Source organism: Agelaius tricolor, unplaced genomic scaffold, assembly GCF_023055355.1.
Source record: "Agelaius tricolor isolate 1412-34295 unplaced genomic scaffold, bAgeTri1.0.p SCAF_22, whole genome shotgun sequence".
In the NCBI taxonomy this organism is placed as follows: Eukaryota; Metazoa; Chordata; class Aves; order Passeriformes; family Icteridae; genus Agelaius; species Agelaius tricolor.
In genome coordinates, this window is record NW_027269282.1 from 14,075,322 (window position 1) to 14,096,230 (window position 20,909).

At 57.1% G+C, this 20,909-nt stretch overlaps 1 protein-coding gene across 3 annotated transcripts in view; it reads right to left on the reverse strand.

Annotated features, from left to right (window-relative positions):
- The window catches only part of STK32C (serine/threonine kinase 32C), a 73,590-nt gene extending 54,162 nt beyond the window's left edge, over positions 1–19,428 (reverse strand). The window contains exon 1 of one of the 3 annotated variants that reach the window (XR_011682146.1): positions 19,175–19,428. Coding sequence is in view for 1 of the 3 variants with exons in the window: in XM_071445947.1 (XP_071302048.1) it covers positions 19,175–19,259 (85 nt within the window). In the remaining 2 variants the exon portion in view is untranslated. The remainder of the gene's footprint in view (positions 1–19,174) is intronic. The other 2 variants (XM_071445947.1, XM_071445948.1) reach the window with 2 other exon arrangements.
- Positions 19,429–20,909: the final 1,481 nt, after the last annotated feature.

The window sequence follows — 20,909 nt, forward strand, 5'->3', positions numbered from 1 at the left end:
ATAGCACTGATGGGCACCCAACAGCACTGATGGACACCCCAATAGCATTGATGGGCACCCCAAAAGCACTGATGGGCACCCCAAATTCACTGATGGACACCCAACAGCACTGATGGGCACCCCAAAGCTCTGATGGACACCCCAAAACACTGATGGACACCCCAAAACACTGATGGACACCCCAAAGGCATTGATGGGCACCCCAAAGCACTGATGGGCCCCCAACAGCACTGATGGGCACCCAACAGCACTGATGGACACCCCAAAACACTGATGGGCACCCCAAAGCACTGATGGGCACCCCAAATTCACTGATGGACACCCAACAGCACTGATGGGCACCCAACAGCACTGATGGGGACCCCAATAGCACTGATGGGCACCCAACAGCACTGATGGGGACCCCAATAGCACTGATGGGCACCCAACAGCACTGATGGGCACCCAACAGCATTAATGGGCACCCCAAGAGCATTGATGGGCACCCCAAAACACTGATGGGCACCCCAAAGCACTGATGGACACCCCAAAGCACTGATGGGCCCCCAGCTCTGTGCCAGGGCAGGAAGGAGCTGTGAGGGCCATCCTGCAGTGGGGCTGCTCCCACAGCACACAGAGGCACTGCCAGGGCTCTTCCCTTTCCACAGCAAACCCCTCCAAGGATGCACATTCATTTCTGTCAGGCTTCAGTTCTGGAGCAGAATAATCCATCTTTATCTTATTATTTCAAAAAGTAAATTTTCCACAGGAAAGTGGAGCTTTGCCTCTTTCAGAAATAAGGATTTTCTCTCCATAATTGCCATTAAGTAATGGGCACTCATTTAATTAACGGCTCTCTGTAATTTGACAAGAATCTCTAGAAATAATTTCTCCCTTGGATTACCTCTCAGAGAGGTTTTCTGACAAGTTGTAATTGAGAGACTGACCTTTCCTGGGAGTGGGGGAGCTCACAGGGCCCTGTTCAGGAGCTTCAGGACGAGGGCTGGGGGGTCTGAAGCACAGTCAGGCGTCTCTTACGCCCTCCTGCACAACCCTGGAGTCCCAAAGTATTTTTTTCAGAAAGAATTTCAAACCCTTGCCTTGACCTGGCCTCGTCCCTGTCAGCGGCCCCATGGAGTGAGGGGAAATAGGAGCTGTTGCCAGAGAGCGTTTGAAGTTCCTGTTTTTGATTAATAATGTCAAACGTGTGCTGCACATTTCAATGGGGTTTGAGAGACGTGTTCATTGTAAATGATTCCTTGTTAACTAATTATGAAATGCAAAGTCATTGCCAATTTACCATTGCCAGACAATGCTACAGCTGCTTTCACACGACACAATAGGCTCAGGCTTTAAGACAGATTCCTCAAAGGCAAGAAGTGATGAGGAGGAAAATCGGGCCCTTTTCATGATGGCATTGAGGATCCCCACTGTTCTGAACAGAGAACTTACTCAGAGACTGAAATATTGCATTCCTGCTATGATACCTGAAGCTGCTGCCTCAAAATCACTGAAGACACAGACGTGGCTTTCTCTCTTTTCCTATATTTCTGTTTGCTATGTCCCTCAGCCACCGTGGGTGCCATCTCTGCTCAGCACCTGCCTGTTCCTCGCGCACAGCACACGGGCCCCAGGGTTGGGCAGATGGTGGGAGCTGCTCCAGCTGACACCAGCTCAGAGCCGAGGCTGCTGCAGGCTCACCCTGTGTCTTTAATAACCATATCTCACGGCAGCAGAACATCTTTGTTTACGCCTAACACACCACATGACATTCGGCAGTATACGAGGAAGGAGTGTAATTAAATCTCTACTGTAATTGTCAAAACAAACAAGCAGCGTCTATTTTGCTCATTTGCCGATATAGATTGGCAGTGGAAATGGAAGAATGCAGGTGTTGGGGTGGCCGTGGCTGACAGGAGGAGGCAGGGGCGGTGGGGATGGGTGACCAGGGGTGATGGGCACTGGGAGCAGCTCCGGTGCCTCTGGCACAGCCCGAGCTCCATGGGGCAGGAAGGGCCCTGGGGCAGAGCCAGTGGTGCCACACAGGCAGGGTAAGGAGATCAGAGTGGTGCCACACAGGCAGGGTAAGGAGATCAGAGTGGTGCCACACAGGATGGCAACGAGATCAGCCCAACGAGCACCCTGTGCCCCCAGTACCGCGAGCTCTCCTCTCAACTGCTTCTTAATTAACTGCCAGTAATTAGTGTCACCCAGCAGCCTCAGCAGAGTGCCTCTCAAAGGCATCTCGCTGCCCTCCAAGCACAGTGGGGTTTAATTAGGAGTGATCTCAGCCAGGCTGTTGGGTCTGTGTGGCACCATCCCACCTCCCTGGTGCTGGCCACGCTGTGCCAGGGCAGCACTGGGCTCCAGAGGGGGAACCAGAGGAGGATTTGTGTGTGTCTCCCTCCTTTGTGTGTGTCCCTCCTGGGGCACACTAATCCCCTAACACCACCCAAGGCAACTCCTTCCACCCGGGCTGGACACACACAGAGCTTTGAGGTGCAGAGGCAGCCTCGGCCCTGCACTGGGTGTCAGAGAGACCAACAGAGGGGATGAGCCTCAAACCACGTGAAGTGATCAGGCTAGAAGCAGCAGAAGCTCCAACAGCAGAACCAGGGACCATTTTCCCGCTCCCTCTGCCTCTTCCCCAGCTCATGCCCAGCACACCAGCTGCAGGGTGCCTGCCAGGACACCCACACGCTCCTGGGGCCAGATGTGGGCAGCAGGAGCCCAGTGTGGGGGCACAGCACAGCCTGGGGCTCCCAGCCCAGAGCTGCAGATGCTCCCTGCACAGGAATGGGCCCTTCCACTCAGCAGTGAGACTGGCACCTGTAACAGCTGCACACCCACGTGCCTGAGAGAGGACTCTGTGAGCCACAGGGACACTCGGCACCAGGGACACACCAACAAGGGCATCACTGCTGGCCTGGGCTGGGACCCCCTGGGCAAACACCTCTGTGCTCAGAGCCAATGAAACAGCAAGAGTTCACCTGCAGGCAGAGGCGTACCACATCCTGATGGACCAAACACACCCCTGGAAGCACCTGCAGGAAGGGATTGAGGTATGTAGGGCACAGATCTGACAACACTGCACAGCTCCACTCGAGCCCAGAGCAACAAACACTGACAGTACAGACCTACTTTGCAGCCAACCTTGTGCTGCATTTGCATCGTGCTGAGACACAAAGGAACTGCAAGTGGGGCTTCACTGAAAGTTTAAAAACACCCCTGGGGAATGGAGCCCCCACTTGGGTCACGCATGGGAAACCTGATTTTGGGTCTGTCAGAACAGCCCCAGTCACACTCCTCACAGCAGATCCTGTGAGAGCACCAGCGTGGGACACACTGGGGGCACCTGAGGGCCAGAAAGGGAACCCGGCTGGACAGGTACATCCGTGGTACATCCCCATCCTAAAGAAAAGAATCACTTCTTCTGCAAACGTGTCTGTAACTGTGGCACCACAGCAATGCCCCGTGTTCGGTGCTCACTCCTGGCTCAGTTACAGATGTGAGCTTTCCCCAGCAGTGAGAAGGCTGTGGCTGGTGGCAGAGAGGAGGCTCTCTGCTCAGACACAGCCCCAGCTCCAGGCAGAACGATGCCTGTATCCAGCTTTGGCCAAGGAGATTGGCACCATCTGTGTGCCAATGACACCTGAGGGTGGCTTCCCCAGCCCTGGCTGGGGCTGGCAGCTGCCCCTGGCACACGGCCCTGCTGCTGCCGCCTGTGGCAGGGCCACATCCCCACCCCACTGCAATGCCAGCAGAGCCTTGCTCACCTCCTTGCTCCTTTACAAACCCTGGCAGTGCTGTGCCCTGCTCCCAGCCCGGGCCAGGCACCAGGGCAGGGTGCAGGCAGGCACACAGGGGTGACCCAGCAGCCTGGGGCACTGAGCAGAGAGAGCAGCAGAGCCCCAGCCAGCTGGGCACAGCCTCCCTGCCCCTCTCCCTGCCTGAGAGCAGCTCCTCTTGCTGCTTTCTTTATGCTCTGTGCCACTGAAGGGTAAATTTGGGCACAGCCTCCCTGCCCCTCTCCCTGCCTGAGAGCAGCTCCTCTTGCTGCTTTCTTGATGCTCTGTGCCACTGAAGGGTAAATTTGGAAACAACAGATATTTCTTTATATAGCAGCAGCCGTCCTGTGGAAGGGAGCGCCCCGGGACTGCGGGGAGCAGACTCAGGAGAGCCAGAGGGGAGCAGGGCCTCGGCTGGGTGTCAGGGCTGCAGCAGCACTGCCAGGCTCAGGGGCACTGGGGACAACCAAGCACACTGCTGACAGGGCCACCAGCACAGCAGGGGCTGCTCCCGTGGGCAGGAGGGGCACACCTGGAGATGGGCTGGGCTGGCTGAGGGGCACACACACCTGGAGCAGGGCTGGGCTGGCTCAGGGACTCACACACCTGGAGCAGGGCTGGGCTGGCTCAGGGACTCACACACCTGGAGCAGGGCTGGGCTGGCTCAGGGACTCACACACCTGGAGCAGGGCTGGGCTGGCTCAGGGACTCACACACCTGGAGATGGGGCTGGGCTGGCTCAGGGACTCACACACCTGGGGCTGGGCTGGCTCAGGGACTCACACACCTGGAGATGGGGCTGGGCTGGCTCAGGGACTCACACACCTGGAGCAGGGCTGGGCTGGCTCAGGGACTCACACACCTGAGCAGGGCTGGGCTGGCTCAGGGACTCACACACCTGAGCAGGGGCTGGGCTGGCTCAGGGACTCACACACCTGGAGCAGGGCTGGGCTGGCTCAGGGACTCACACACCTGAGCAGGGGCTGGGCTGGCTCAGGGACTCACACACCTGGAGCAGGGCTGGGCTGGCTCAGGCACTCACCTGGAGATGGGCTGAGCTGGCTCAGGGACTCACCTGGAGCAGGGCTGGGCTGGCTCAGGCACTCACCTGGAGATGGGGCTGGGCTGGCTCAGGGACTCACCTGGAGCAGGGCTGGGCTGGCTCAGGGACTCACACACCTGAGCAGGGGCTGGGCTGGCTCAGGGACTCACACACCTGGAGCAGGGGCTGGGCTGGCTCAGGGACTCACACACCTGGAGCAGGGCTGAGCTGGCTCAGGGACTCACCTGAGCAGGAGAGGCACACAGGTGAAGGAGGGCTGCTCAGGGAAAAGCAGAGCACAGGAGCTGTGCCCAGACTGCAGAGCTGTGCTGGAGCTCCCCGAGGGACAGCCCAGCGTGTCCCCAGTGCCAGGCTGGGGTGGCACTGGGGACCCTGCCCTCACCCCCCACCAGCCCTTCCCGTTGCCATGGCAATACAGAGAATAACGAGCAGCTCGAGTCATCCTGGAGATGCACCAGCTGCTATGGTGAAATCCAATGCACTTTTTCATGCTGTAACCTTACCCCACCCTCCTGCAACAGCACAACTGCATCCTGCAGGGAAGGGAGAAGGAAAAACAACAGGGCTTTGTACTGAAAGAGCAGGAAACGGCTCACAAGGACACCCAAAGTACACAGACCATGGCTAACTGCAGTACCACAGCACTTGGGAAGGCCCTGACGCTGTACTTGGAAGACTTAAAACATTAATTAATAGAAAAAAACAGTAATATTAATAATTAAGAACACTTTTCCAAGAAAGAGCCACATTAAATCCAGTCACCACAGGTAACTGAAGCCCTCAGACCTGGCAGGTTTCTTCTGTGCACCCAAGGAGAGCCACAAAAGCTGCTCAGGGCAGAGAGGAGAAGGAGCCACCCACATCTTGTTTGACTTTGTGTTCCAGGCAGCAGCAAACAGCAAGAAGCTTTGTATTGTGACAAAACTGCTGGGCTCACAGCACCAACCAGTGTGTGATGGATCACACACAAGCATTTTTAACTGAGAACTTAAAAACTGCTGATAACAAGACAGAATTCAGCATTCCTTTTATTTTTTAAATCACACGACAGGGTTTAAGAGGTCTGAGACAAACACAGCTCTTTTGGGGAACAACCTACCTCATTCTCTTTTATTCCATCATTTATTTTATGTCTCCTGATCATCACTGCTTTTCCCAAATCTTTATCCAGAACCACTGCAGTTTCCTACAATATGTAACAGTCCCAGGACAACAACTCTTTGTAACAGAGAGACCAAGAATATTTTCTACAATCAGCTGCTTCTGGTTTTCCATCAAAAGAGGCTTTTACTACTTGCCACACCAGCAAATTCATTGTGGGTCATGAAAGACAGTCTTGTTCCTCCTGCTGGGGCTGGTGACAGCTACCAGAGCACTGGGAAAATACACCAAAAGGTCAGACTGTGCACCAGCCATGTTGCATTTGAGCTGCAAGAGATGCAACAGCAGAGACATTTCATTTGGAAATGCCCTTTCCTTGTTTTCTAGCACTCCAGCACTGCTGCACACACTGCACTGAAGGATGGTCTCTGCTGCAGCATTTCACACCGCTGGAGCACCAAAGAGCAAATAAAAAAGAACAGAAAAAAATCTCCTGAAAAAGAGCTGAGCTGGCAGCTAGGCTCGTGTCTTGGCGACTGGATGGATCAGCACCATGAAAATACAGGAAAATCCAGGGATGTCTGCTTTGGGGCTGTGGTTTGAACATGTGCACGTGGATGACTGCACACCCTCCACCAGCAGCTCCTCCATGGCTCGGAAAGGGGCTCAGGGACTGGCACTGCCCAGGGAGGGTTGGGGTGCCCGTCCCTGCAGGTGGCACCCAGAGCTCTGGGCTGGGGACAGGGTGGGGATGGGGCACTCCCTGGGCTGGGAGGGCTTTCCCAGCCCCAGAGGCTCTGGGATTCAGTGTGGAACACCTGCTCCAGAAGGCAGAGTCCCTTCTGAGCCCGCTCTGGGTGGGGAGGAGCAGCGTGCCCTGAGTGTGTGTGCTGGGAGCTCATTCAGACTTCCCCAGCTGAGGCCGCTTCCCTCACGACAGCCTTGTCAACACAGCGATGATGGCTTGAAAACAAACTCTGGATTTCCCTCTCGAGAGCAGCCACTGGTGGGGCGTGCAGCTCCAGGGTGCTATTTCAGGCACACGGTCCTATCTTTGTCCCAGAGGCTCGTAAGCAGCAGACACGCTCCCAAAATACCTCTGGCTGGAGCAGGGGCTGCGCTGCTCGCAGAGCTGCTGCGGCAGCAGCGGAGGGGCTGGGCAAGGGCTGCTGCTCTCCCCTGGCCCCCCCTCCTGTCACAAACTCACCAGGGGCTCAGGGGGGACCCCAGGGCAGGTGAGCACCAGCAGCAGCCCCAGGAGCTGCAGGGCCAAGCCTGGCCAGCACCAACACCGAGGCAGCACCCACGGGGCTTTGGTGTCTCAGGGACCACGGGGGTCCCCACATGCAGGTCCATCCTCTGCCACTCACTGGGCTGGGCAGGCATTTCCCACAGCTCTGGCAATGGAAGAGGCTCTCTTCAGCAAAGAAGGAAAAGTTAGGAGCAAGACAGTGTGAATGAGAGGCTATCACTGCCACGTTCTGGCAGCGACAGTAAATCTGGGGGAAAAAGAACCACAGGAGAGTGTGAATACCTGAAGATATTTTGCTCGACCCCAGGTGGGAGCAGTGATCCCCTTTGGTGCTCCCTGTCCAACAACGAGCCTGATCTTTCTTCTGGAGGTGTCAGAACAGATTCACTCCATGGGCAGCCCTCACCTGAGCTCACAGGGACTGGGCTGGCCCGCCTGCACCTGCAGGATGGGTGGCCACAGCCACCCAGGATTCATTTCAGCTCCACCAGAAGAGAGCAGACCCAAATTCACAGCAGATGTCAAACAGAATTATTCACCAAGTGCAAATCCTCTGGGGAAGGCAGACATCCTCCTCCTGTGATAGCAATTCTCTGGAGCACAGTGATGTGCTCTCGCTCTGGAGAGAGGGAACATCTGCCAGAGATCACCCACAGGAGGGGATCCAGGCCTGGCATTGCCCCCTGCATGGGCTGGGCACCATGGGGGCTGCAGGGGACAGGGCTGGCCCTTGGCACACCCTGCACAGCTCCTGGGGCCCTTGGCACAGCCCTGCTCACCCTGCACAGCTCCTGGGGCCCTTGGCACAGCCCTGCTCACCCTGCACAGCTCCTCTGGCCCTTGGCACAGCCCCTGCTCACCCTGCACAGCTCCTCTGGCCCTTGGCACAGCCCTGTTCACCCTGCACAGCTCCTCTGGCCCTTGGCACAGCCCTGCTCACCCTGCACAGCTCCTCTGGCCCTTGGCACAGCCCTGCTCACCCTGCACAGCTCCTGGGGCCCTTGGCACAGCCCTGCTCACCCTGCACAGCTCCTGGGGCCCTTGGCACAGCCCTGCTCACCCTGCACAGCTCCTCTGGCCATGCTGCTGGCACAGATGGGGCTGTGTCAGCTCAGCATCCCAGCACTGAGCCCTGGGCACCAGGGCACCCATCTGCCCAGTGCCCACTGCCCTGGGACACCCTCAGAGCAAACCCCAGGGGATGACCCTGGGCAGGCTCAGCAAGGGAGCAGGAGCAGGGCTGGCAGTGGAAAAACCCCACTGAGCACAGAGCAGGAGGAGCAGAGGGGCCTCTGGAGAGCAGAGGGGGAGGCAGGGCTGCCTTTGGAGATGCCACGCTCAGAGCATGGAAAAATCCAAAGCAAGGCCAGAAGAAGCACTAGCTAAAGTGATTTCCCAAGTAGTGCTGAGGGGCAACACAGACTGAACTGTTTGTTGATATTACTCAGCCTTTCGATAAACAGAGGCAATTTGTTCTAGTTAAAAGAAACCTGCTATTTTTTAAATAAATCCACAGATTGATCTTTACATCAGAAAGCCATGTAGAGAAACACACAACAGGCTGGAAGCATTCATTAATCAATCCCTAAGTTTGCCTCGCTGCAGCTGTGCTTGTTTTGACACCTGCTTGCGATGCTGCTGCTGTGGCATTTCACATGGAATAAAACCCACGGAGCAGAGCAGCAGCCCCTGGCCCTGCACTCACCCACTCTGTACCAGGGTGGCCACAGAGCTCCTGGGCTGTCCCTGCTCTCAGAGCACTCCCGAGGGATCACAGCAAAGCCCCGTGCTGGAGCTGGAGCTGGAGCTGGAGCAGAGCTGGCAGCTCCTGCAGCTGCCCCATGGCCCTGCACTCTGGGCAGCTCAGAGCTCACAGCCCCATCCTGCACCCCACAGTGTTCCCCAGCCCTGGTGCTGGTTACAGGAGCAGCACTGCAGGCAGCTCAGAGCTCACAGCCCCATCCTGCACCCTACCAGTGCTCCCCAGCCCTGGTGCTGGTTACAGGAGCAGCACTGCAGGCAGCTCAGAGCTCACAGCCCCATCCTGCACCCCCCAGCTCTCCCAAACCCTGGTGCTGGTTCCAGGAGCAGCACTGCAGGCAGCTCAGGGCTCTGTGCTGGGCTCACAGCCCCATCCTGCACCCCCCAGCTCTCCCCAGCCCTGGTGCTGGTTACAGGAGCAGCAGGGCATGGCAGGAACCCCAGCGTGTCACAGCCAGGCTCAGAGGCTCCCCAGGCAGCAGGCTCTGACAGAGGGGCTGCCAGCAGGGCTGCCAGGGACACACAGCCAGCGCTGCCAGGAGAGGGGACTGCTTCAGCCTGTCCTGCCAAGCCTCTTCTGGGCTGGAAGAGCCACTAATCCATGCCAGTTCAAAGTTCTGAGCAAACCTAGAATCAGGCTTGAATATGAAATCATAGGCCTGTTTGCATGTGCATGAATTATTCATGTGCTTACCATATGCAGCATTGAGCCTTTAGAGCGCAAATTATTGGGGACCAAGCTTTGGCCCTATTTTCTGTGAAGCATAAAGCACGTTTTCCAACAGTGCAAACAATCCAAACATAATGTGTATCATTTTCTGTGTTCCCTGCTGGCTGGTTTTGCCTGCCAGTTCCCATTAAGACTGGAACCAGTGCACAAAAAGCCAAGGTGCAATGCATGGCTCTCCCATGGACCCTGTGTCACTTGTTTCACAGGGCTGTCTAACATGCCACATCTCCCACACAGGAGGCGGCCTATATCCCATATCCTATATCCCATATCCCATATCCTACATCCCATATCCTATATCCCATATCCTATATCCCATATCCCATATCCTATATCTCATATCCCATATCCTATATCCCATATCCTATATCCCATATCCTATATCCCATATCCTACATCCCATATCCTATATCCCATATCCTATATCCCACATCCCATATCCTATATCACATATCCTACATCCCATATCCTATATCCCATATCCTATATCCCATATCCCATATCCTATATCCCATATCCTACATCCCATATCCTATATCCTATATCCCACATCCCATATCATATATCCTACATCCCATATCCTATATCCCATATCCCATATCCTACATCCCACATCCCATATCATATATCCTACATCCCATATCCTACATCCCATATCCTACATCCCATATCCCACATCCCATATCATATATCCTACATCCCATATCCTACATCCCATATCCTATATCCTATATCCCATATCCCATATCCTACATCCCACATCCCATATCCCATATCCCATATCCCATATCCCCTATCCCACACCCCATATCCCTCGGGCAGTGAAACACCGAGCGTGTGGGTGCACTGGTGTCCAGCCAGCAGCAGGGCCCAGAGCAGATTCACCCTCAGCCAGAAATGTTTCTCCCAGTGCTCACGGAGCTCTGCCTGCTCAGAGCAGGACCTGAGCTTTAGCCCAAGGCTGCCCAGCTCACAACCCCCAAACCTTTCTGACCTTTGTCAGACACCAGAATTAAGAACACAGGAATTCTGCAAGGAACCAGCGTGTGCCTTCTGCTGACTGCCCCACCCACACACCAATGCTGTTCTCTGCTGCCTCAGCTCCTGGGTTCCCAAACACTCCAACAGGTTTTTCCCAATCTAAGTTTCTTCCCCAGTTTCTACCAAGTTTCCCTGTTCCTTGGGGTTTTTTTCCCACCCTGGATATCTGAAATACTCATATGATCGCCTTTTATTGCCACCACGTGATCCCTTTAGACCCCAGGACACAAATCACACCCCAGTATTTTCAGCAGTGATGGCAAATTGTGTGAGTTGTGCATTTTCTCTGCCGGAGGGTAGGAGGGGGTTATGGTCAGGAGAAATAATGGAAAGGAGAAAGAACTCTTTTTTCCTGAGCAAAGGCAGCTGAGGCAGGAATGGAGACCCAAGGAAACACAGCAGAGCCTGCAGTGCTCCCACAGTCTGACTCCTGCCCTCCCCACTCTGCTTCAGAGCCACTCTGGGGTGTCCTCAGGGCTCCAGTGCACACATTATCCATGGAAATACAAAATGTCACTGGTGCCTTTGGACAGCTCAGCTGCAACCCAGTGCAAATTTGGGCAGTAGGGAACCTCTGTGCTGGGACAGCCCTTTGCAGGCTACCCTGAAAGTCCTCAGGCATCACCAGCCTTCGGAGCCCGCCAGCTCTCTGCTGGAGCCACCAGAAGCAAGGAAAGGTATTTTCTGCACTAACAGACAAAATTGATCAGCTTCCAGAAACATCAACAAAGCTCTAAAGACATTACATTGCAGTTTAATTTCATTTCATTTCATTACACAGCAGGGCTAACCATGGGCCTGTAAGGATTCATAGGCACAGGCAAACCAGCAAGCCACGTAACTCTGAACATCATTCAGTGCCTGCATGTCCTCAGCACTCCCAGGTACTGGGGGAGCCCTGAGCAGCACCTGAGATGTAAATGAAGACATCAGCACTGGCACAGTGGCACACTGTCACACCTCATTGCCTGGCAGTGCTCGCACACGGCTGTTCCCACATTTCCCAGGCACTTCTAATTTTCCATAACTGTCACAGAGAGCAATTTAATTCCTGAGGAACAGTGGCAGAGGGAAAGAGGACACTGACATCTCTCCTCTTGTGCAGAGAAGCTGAACCGCTCTCAGTTCAGGACAGAAGCACCAAGCCAGGCCCTGCAAGCACGGATCCCCTTGCTGGCACAGCCCTGTGCAGGTGCTGGCACAGCCCTGTGCAGGTGCTGGCACACACCCGTGCAGGTGCTGGCACCCCCAACAGCTGGGAGGGACCCCCAGCCAATCCTGGGACCTGCCCCGCTCCCGTGCCCCTCCTGCTCCCGTGCCCCGCTGGGACCCCAGAGCCCAGCTCGGGCAGCTGTCAGAGGCGATTCATGGGGTGCTCGGGCCAGGATGTGCAGGCAGGTGTGGACACTGCACCCCCACAGCCAGGAGGGGCTCCACAGCCTGCTGAGGGACCCCGCATCCCAAACTGGGGAGCAGCTCCACTGAAAGCCCTGGGAGAAGCCAGACCTGCCCATTCACCCCGGGCTCATGAACAACGGGCTCAGCCGTGTCCCTGCCAGAGTCCACGCTCGGCCCTGACCCAGGGCACACCAGCACTGTGGGTGAGCCAGGCTCCATTCCAGGCGTTCCCACAAGGAATAAAGCAATATTCAGAAGGAAATGCAGGCTCTCCCCAGCCCCAATGTGACACACCGAGAGCCCAGCCAGCCGCTCCACCCTTCAGCACCCCAGCCTGAGACAGTGAGAGCACCGCAGTGCACAAAGAGCAGCTTTTCTCATCCCTGGGGAGGCTTTCCTTGCCCACTGCTATGCCAGCAGGCACGGCCCAAGGTGGGTGAGCCAGCACAGCTCTCCAGCCACAGCTGCCCCTGCTGCTCTCTGCAGGCCCCGTGTCCTGGGACCTGCAGCCCCCAAAGCACAGCTGCAGCCTCTGGCAGTGCCAGCCCTGCTGGGAAGGTCACCACGCCAGCCCTGGGGACGGGGGGAAGGAGGGCACATCCCCAGCCACGTGCTCCTGCATGTTATTCCCAAATCACAGGAAGCCCATTCCAAGCTAGTCGTGAGGACTGTGGCCTCCACAGAATACACCAAGTATTAATCTGATTTAATATTTCACTCGAATGGTACTTCCAGTGACTTTTCCTTGATTGCCCTTGTCCCTCCCTATCCATCAAACGTCCTTCAAACTGCTGTTGTGTTTGTTCCTTTTTTGTTACTCCAGCTCCATGCGAACAGTCTCGGCTGCCCTGAGGACTCATTTCACCCCGATCTCCTCTCCTCAGATCTCCCACAAACACATGAGCCCCTCGAGAATGGCTTTTCTTGAGACTTGAGCCAGCACTGCTGTGAGCAGACCACAGCCAGCAGGGTGGAGAGGGACAGCACAGCCATTAAACAGCTCAGAGCCAGTCACCCCCGTACTGCCCATGGTACCCCACACCTCCATGGCTGGAAATTGCTGAATTCCCAGGATTTAACCTATCTCTGCATTACATGACACACTGCAAAGCTCCACGCCTAGGAAAGTTTTCTGTGCTTGGCAGGAATGAGGGGCAGTGGCTCTGCTGGGCACAGAGAGCCTGGAGGGAGCCAGACCCTGGGCAAAGCATCCCAGATCCAGGGGCAGCCGGAACAAAGCCCTGCTGAGGATGCTAAACACAGCTTTGCTGACACCTCCCTGCAGTTCCCACTCCCTCCTCCCCCCGCTTGCTTACTTAGCTACCACTTTGATAATACAGAAAGGCTTTTTTCCCTTGTGCTTAAATATCAGGGAAGGCATCTGTGCTCCCAGCCCACAGCCATGAAAGTCAGGCTATGGGAAAGTTCTCCCTGCAGTCTGAACAGGGAACACTTCAGTCAGTGGTATGCAGAGCATGGACATGAACACATCTGTATCTGACCCCAAATAAGGAGTATCTGGGATTTTACACCTGCCTTACTGGGCACTAGACCATAGATTTCCAGTAAAAGGGAACGTTTCCTGCCCAGGGCTTGCAAGCCCTGCCCAGCTGAGGTGACAGTGGGGATCTGTGAGCAGCAGTGGGGCAGGAGGAGCATGGCTGGCACCAGCATCAGTGACAACGCTCAGGGCACCAGGGGACACAGCCAGGCCATGCTGGCTGCCCCAAGACCAGCACGTGGTTTACGGCACTGATCACCTCAGAAGAGAGAGAGAAACTTTTCCTGATCCATCACCCAGGTCCCTTCTCCCAGCAGCACAGCAGGATGTCCCCACACCTGCCACAAGCCTGGCCAGAAGGGTTTGGGTGCCCCAGAGGTGAAGGACACGGAACGAGGGAGGTCAGGCTTTGCTCCCCATCCTTCCATGCCCTGTTCCCCAAACCTCTGACGGTCTGGGACCATGCCCTTGGCTCCCTGAAGGTCCCAACCCGTGGAACAAAAAGTTATGGGGAGGAATCCCAAGCTGAAAAAGTGCGGCTGAGAGCTGTGGAGAACGCTGGACATCTCACTGCCATGGGCAGTGCACCTGCACACCCCACACTGCTGCCCTGGCTCCTGCAGCTGCATTCCAGCCCCAAAGCCCAGCCTGGGCCTCTGCCCAGCGCTGTCTGAGCTTGCTGCTGAGAGGGGACACAGCACACAGCACCCAGGGACACCTCACAGCACCCATGGACACTTCACAGCACCCATGGACACTTCACAGCACATGACACTCAGGGACACCTCACAGCACCCATGGACACCTCACAGCACCCATGGACACCTGACAGCACACGGCACCCGGGACACTTCACCTGACCCTGGACACCTGACAGCACCCATGGACACCTCACAGCACCCATGGACACCTGACAGCACACGGCACCCAGGACACTTCACCTGACCTGGGCTGGCCCTGAGCCCACACTTCCCCCAGTCAGGCTGCTCCACTGGGAGAGCTCCAGCCATGAGCTACAGAACTGGAAACGTGTTTAAAAGTCGATTTTGATGCAAGTAGGATAAACACAGGCGCCTGCACCCGACCCCCTTACAAAACACCATCTGCAATCTGGCAGAGTCAAAGAAGGGATGGGGGAAAAGTGATTGAGACAAAAACGAATAATGATGAAAGTCACTGGGCTGCACCATTAAAATCTTGTGCATCAGCAGAAAAAACTAACTCAGCATCAGGACACGGACAGGAACCCTGGACCACTGGCCTCGTGTCTGCGAGGGGAGGCACAGCAAAGCACAAAGCAGCAGATGGCTTCACAGATTCTCATGTATATTTACACACAGTTTTTTTAGTAAACCACTTTGATTCAGGAGAAACCACATCCAAAATGCACTCTTGAAATTCCTCTTCAGACACAATTGCATAGAGAGATAAATCTTGCTGTGGTTTCCCCCCTCTCTCATGTAACACAACTGTGGGCAATGCTAATAGCACTAAGTGTGCCCTGTATTTCCTCCTGCTCAGCCCTGGTGCCCGAGTCCAACAACTCTGCTAAGCATTTTCCAGATAGCTGGGTTGAAACATTCCCATTGGCTTCACAATTACAGGTTTTCCTCACCTGGCATAAAAAATAAATTTAAAAGAAAAATAGTATTTTTTTCTTCTAAAAAGGAGGGAGATGTCAATAAAGCTTGCTTGGCTGTTTCCCAGAACAACAGCATAATTCCTGCCCAAGTGGCAAACAAGCCTCATGACTTTTGTGCCTCCTCTCGCTCTCCAGCTCCTGCCAGGAGGGCACAGCCAGGGGGTCGGGCTCTGCTCCAGGGCACAGGGACAGGAGCAGAGGGAACGGCCTCAGGCTGGGCCAGGGCAGCTCAGGGTGGGCACAGCAGGAATTTCCCCATGGAAAGGGGGCTCAGGAGCTGCCCAGGGAGGGTTGCAGTGCCCATCCCTGCAGGTGGCACCTGGGGGTGGCACTGAGTGCTCTGGGCTGGGGACAGGGTGGGGATCCCTGGGTGGGCACAGCTGGCACTCGATGATCCTGGAGGCTTTTTCCAACACAAATGAATCTGTGATTCTGTGAGACACCCCAGTGCCCCATGCCCTGCACAGAGACGCAGCTCAGCCCCCAGACAGGCACTGCCCAGCCTCCCCTTGGGCTGAAGAACAAACCCACTCCTCTGGTGAGGAGTTTCTAAAAACTCCTTAAAGATATGTGAGGGACAGAGACAGATATGAATAATGAACCTCAAAAAGTCCCTGCAGATGAGGGTGTGTTTGTCCTGATGAAAATCAGCCCGCAGTGATAATGCAGGACCCACAAGCCCACTACGATTCACTGAGCCCACCTTACTCCAGCACACCACAGCTCCGAGTGCTCCACTCTGCCTGCAGCCCTTCTGTCCTTTTGCCTTGCCTTCCTCTTCCCATATTTTTTTCCTTGCTTTGTTTTTCCTCCTTCCCCTCCATTCATTAACTTTCTGTGTTCATGAGCAGGGTACAATGCACCTCGCCAGAGCTGAGCTCTCACAAAGGCATCCCTGGGCAGCATCTCCAGCTGGACAGGCTGCAGCTCCCTCCCAGCTGATGGACGTGCAGCTTGCCAGCTTTTCTGTGGGACTGGAACCAGCTGGAGCAGCGGCTCCCAGAGCCAGAGAAACCCATGTCCCGCATGCCAGGGCTGCCTGGAAGCACACACAAACACACAGGCACTGTCCTCTCACAGTCAGCTTTCCTGCTAGTTAACCCCAGCTGTGAAATCCCTCTGGCAGGCTGTGTGCAAGCAGGGAGAGCAGGGTGGGCACGCCCAAGGCGTGGGCAGGTGTGCCCAACACACAGCACCAGGCACTACATTGGGATGGGGACAGCACAGCAGCCAGGAAGGGAAGCAAGGAGGGAGCAGCACAGCTGCCCCTGGGGCACGGCTCCCCAGAGCCCAGCTCTGCACTGCCTGGCCCTGGATGCACCAGGAGCCAGCCCCACACAGAGGCTGCACCAGCCCAGCTTCCATCTCTGCCAAAGAACAAGCCCAGCCAGCACTGACAGAAAAGATGCTGAAAAAGTGGGGAGGGTTGAGAGAAGGTCCTTAGGACATACTCTGGAATACCAAGGTTACCCTTGGCTCAGAGAGCTCAACCCACACATCCCACCAAGCACAGCAGCAGGTGTGCCCTCCCAGAGACAGGGCTGTGACACACACATTGGTCCAGAGGAGATCCAGCAGCAGCTGGGGCTGCACAGGGGCAGGCTGAGGAGAAATGGCCATCCTTAAACAGCAGAGAACCCTCTGGAGGCAGGTGTTCCACGCCAGAGAGAGCAAACACATCCCTGCTCACCCCGGGCTGAGGGAAATGGCCATCCTTAAACAGCAGAGAACCCTCTGGAGGCAGGTGTTCCACACCAGAGAGAGCAAACACATCCCTGCTCACCCCAGCACATCCCTGTGCTGCCCCAGCCACAGCGCTGTGACAGGAGCCAGTGACTCAGTGAAGCCCCAAACCAGTCCCCAGGGAGTCAGCGACAAAGACTGTAAGGTCTGCAACGATTTGGAGTGGGATCTTAGTACTGGTTGTGTTACTAGTGACTACAATAAACGCTAACCTTCTATTTACATACACCCTGACAAATTAACAGAGATTATCTGCTGGATTTCAGCAGTCAGGCTCATCCTGTGCAGAGATCCATCACAAGGAACCACGTATGGGCAAAATTGGACATACCAAATGGTCTTTTCCTTTTCATATTTTTAATTGATTTCTCATTATATTGTTGTCACTAGTAACTCTTCCACATTATGTCACACACAAACCCAAGTATCAACTGGCTTCTTTATCTAAGGAAGTTATTGGGATGTCTTAGGAGATCACCATAGCAACCGTGCCATGACAGTAAATATGAGTTCACTGGAACAACACTGTAATTGCTCTGAGCACACTTTAACAAGGAATTATGGAAAAGCAGGAGACATCAAGGAAGCGATGTGCCAATAATTGGGACACAGCGAAAGCGCTGATTGAAAGTACCTGGAGAGGTGTTCCCAGGCTCCTGTCAGCAGCCATTCAGCTGCAGAGCTCACTCACCCTGGCTGCCTGCACACAGGCTCAGGGCAGAATTAAGAGCCTCCGAGAAAGAAATTTTGTTTTCAGAATGTAATTGCAGCGAAGCCTCCGATTTGAGTGTCCTTACTCGGCTGGCTCAGTGTGAATTGCTAATAAAAACGTGTTGGAGAAATCAACCAGCTCCTGTGCCAGGAAAAGTTTGCCTGATTTAACCCGTCAGCTGCCAGAGCAGCACAGGCAGGTGTGGTCCCCTCACCGAGGGAATCCCACACACCCTGACCCTCGCATCACTGCACTCAGACCCGGACTAACACATCGAACTCCAGGTTTATCCAGCGCACAATTCCACCCCCCCCACACACACAGGGATTTCTGCGTGTGCTCGCTTGGTGCCACGGGGCCAGCGCAGCATTCAGGAGTGTCCCGGCCATCGGCTGGCCCCATGGCTCTCCCGACTCTTCCCCCACCACAGTCAAAGTTTCCTTCCTTTGCTCCTCTGAAATGTCACCCCGCACCCTGCATTTCTAATGCAGCGGTGGTATCTCACGGCGTATTCCTAACCCTCCCAGTTTGCATTTTGGGGAAAGCCCCAGAGCAGCTTTCTGCCCTGGCAGCAGTGCTCGGCGCTGATGCCGGCAGCACTTGGCTCTCCCTCGGTCCAAGCGGGGCTGTCCGTGCACAGACCCAAACTTCGCTGCCGAGCCGTCCCCTCGCCCCCTCCCCAAGGCCCCGTTTTACCGGCGGCCGCCCCGTGGCCGTGGGGTGGCCGTGGGCAGGGTCCGTGTCCTGCGGGAGGCAACGCCCGGCCGGACCCCCGGACACGGCCCCCGCTGCCCGCTCCGCCGGGGGACCCCGGGGCCAGGCGGGGCAGCTCGGCACCCCGGACAGGGCATCCCGGACAGGGCACCTGGGACAGGGCACCCCGGGACAGGGCACCCGGGACAGGGCACCCCGGACAGGGCACCCGGGACAGGGCACCCGGGACAGGGCACCCCGGGACCGACACCCCGGACAGGGCACCTGGGACAGGGCACCCCGGGACAGAGCAGCCCGGGACCGGGCACCCGGCACAGGGCACCCGGGACAGGGCGCCCCGGACAGGGCACCCCGGGACCGACACCCCGGACAGGGCACCCCGGGACCGACACCCCGGACAGGGCACCCCGGACAGGGCACCCCGGGACAGGGCGCCCCGGGCTGGGAACCGCGGGACGGGCACCCCGGGACCGACACCCAGGGACAGGGCACCCCGGGACAGGGCACCCCGGACAGGGCATCCCGGGACAGGGCACCCCGGGACCGACACCCTGGGCTGGGCACCCCGGGCTGGGAACCGGGGCACCGCGGCAAAGCCGCCGCCAGGGCAGGGCAGGACAGGGCAGGGCAGGGCAGAGTGCCCCGGAGCTGGACATTCCGGGCAGGGCAGGGCAGGGCAGGGCAGGGCAGAGCAGAGCAGAGCATCCCGGGCAGGGCGGGCACCCCGGAGCATCGCGGTCCGCACTCACCGTCCTCTCGCTCGTCGAAGACGGGTCTCTTGGAGGAGGAGGCGCTCGCTCCCATCCTCTTCTTCCACTTGCTCCAGGGAAACATCGGGGCAGGCGGCTGGCATGCCCTGCGGCCTCTCCCCGCCGGCCCGGCGGCTCCCGCGGCCGGCCCCGCCGCCGCCCTCAGCCGCCCCGCGCCCCGGCGCCGCCCGCCCGCATGGCAGCGCCCGGCGCCGCCGCCTCCCGCCCGCTGCCCGCGGCGGCCACAGCGCGGCGGGGCGGGGACACAGCGGCGGGAGCGGAGCGGGGCCGGGGGAGGCGGGCGGGGCCGAGCGGGGCGGGGTGAGCGGAGCGGGGCCGGGAGCCGGGGGCGGGCCGGGGATGCGGGCAGCGGGGTGGAGCAGAGCGGGGCCGGGGGCCGGGGGCGGCCCGGGCGGAGCAGGACCGGGGGCGGGACCGGGGCGGGCCGGGATGCTCCTCCGGCCCCGCCCGCATCCCCCGGGCGCGGGGCCGGGCCGTGGCCGTGCCGAGGGCGGCGCTCCGGGCCCCCGCGGCTCCCCGCGCTGAGCCCCGCCCGGCTTGGTGTCCCCGGCTCGGTGTCCCCGGCCCCGTGTCCCCGGCCCCGTTATTCGAATCTCACGGCGCAGACCGCACGGGCAGGAGCGGCCGCCGCGCTGCGGTGCAGCCCAGCCCAGCCCAGCCTTTCCCCGGCGCTCGGCGGGGTCTGTGCCAGCGCACACCGCTCATCCTGCCTCGGTCCCTGGGGCTCACTGCCGATATCGGAGCTCACTGGAAGCCATTCCCCCTTGTCCTGGCACTTGTAAACAGTCTCTCTCCATCTTTTTTGTAGGCCCCCTCCAGGCACTGGAGCGCCGCGATTAGGTCGCCGCAAAAATTTTTATTTTCCGTGCTGGCCAATCCCAGCTCTCTCAGCCTTTCCCCATGGGACAGGTGCTCCGTCCCTCAAACCATCTCCGTGGCCTCCTGTGGACTTGCTCCAGAAGGCCGATGTGCTGGCGTGCCCAGGCCGGAGGCGGCTCTGCAGGTGCGGTCTCACCGCAGCGGGGCAGGATCCCCCCTGCCCTGCTGCCCTCGCGGGGGGATCAGCCCGGCACAGGGGGGTTCTGGCCCCTGAGCTGGGGCACGGCCAGCTCTCACCCACCAGCACCCCAGCTCCTTCTCCCGGGGCATCCCCCAGCCTGCACTGACTCCAGGGGTTGCCCCAGTCCAGGCCTAGCACCAGCGCTTGGTCTTGCTAAAGCTCGTGAGATTGCTGAGCTGGAACACGCTCGTGACTTGGGTTTCCGTGCCTTGCTGAACTGGAATGTCTCGTGGAATGGCTAATGAAAAGCATCTCTGGAATAACTCTCAGTGCCAGCAGACCATGGCAGAAACGTCATGGCAAAGGACAGCCCTGGAGCCAGTAGACCGCAGCTGGAACACCAGCAGTACTTTGGTGGTTCCTGAGATGCTGTTCCCCAAGTTTTCATTTAAAATCGATGCTGTTTTCTTTCCCAGCATGTTTTGAAATGGATACATTAGTTATTGTGCTCCTCACAGAATGTGTGCGAGGAGGCAATCATTATTTCAAAGAGCCTGGAAGTTGTAAAAGGATTACAATGGAAAGGTATCATTTAAGAACAGCTTTCCAAAGGCAAAGAATAGTTCTCAAAGAATATTTCTTTGAAAAATCAGAAAGAATTTGCTCTCAAATAAAAAGATAGAACACTTTTATACAAGGCAGTAATTTTAGCTT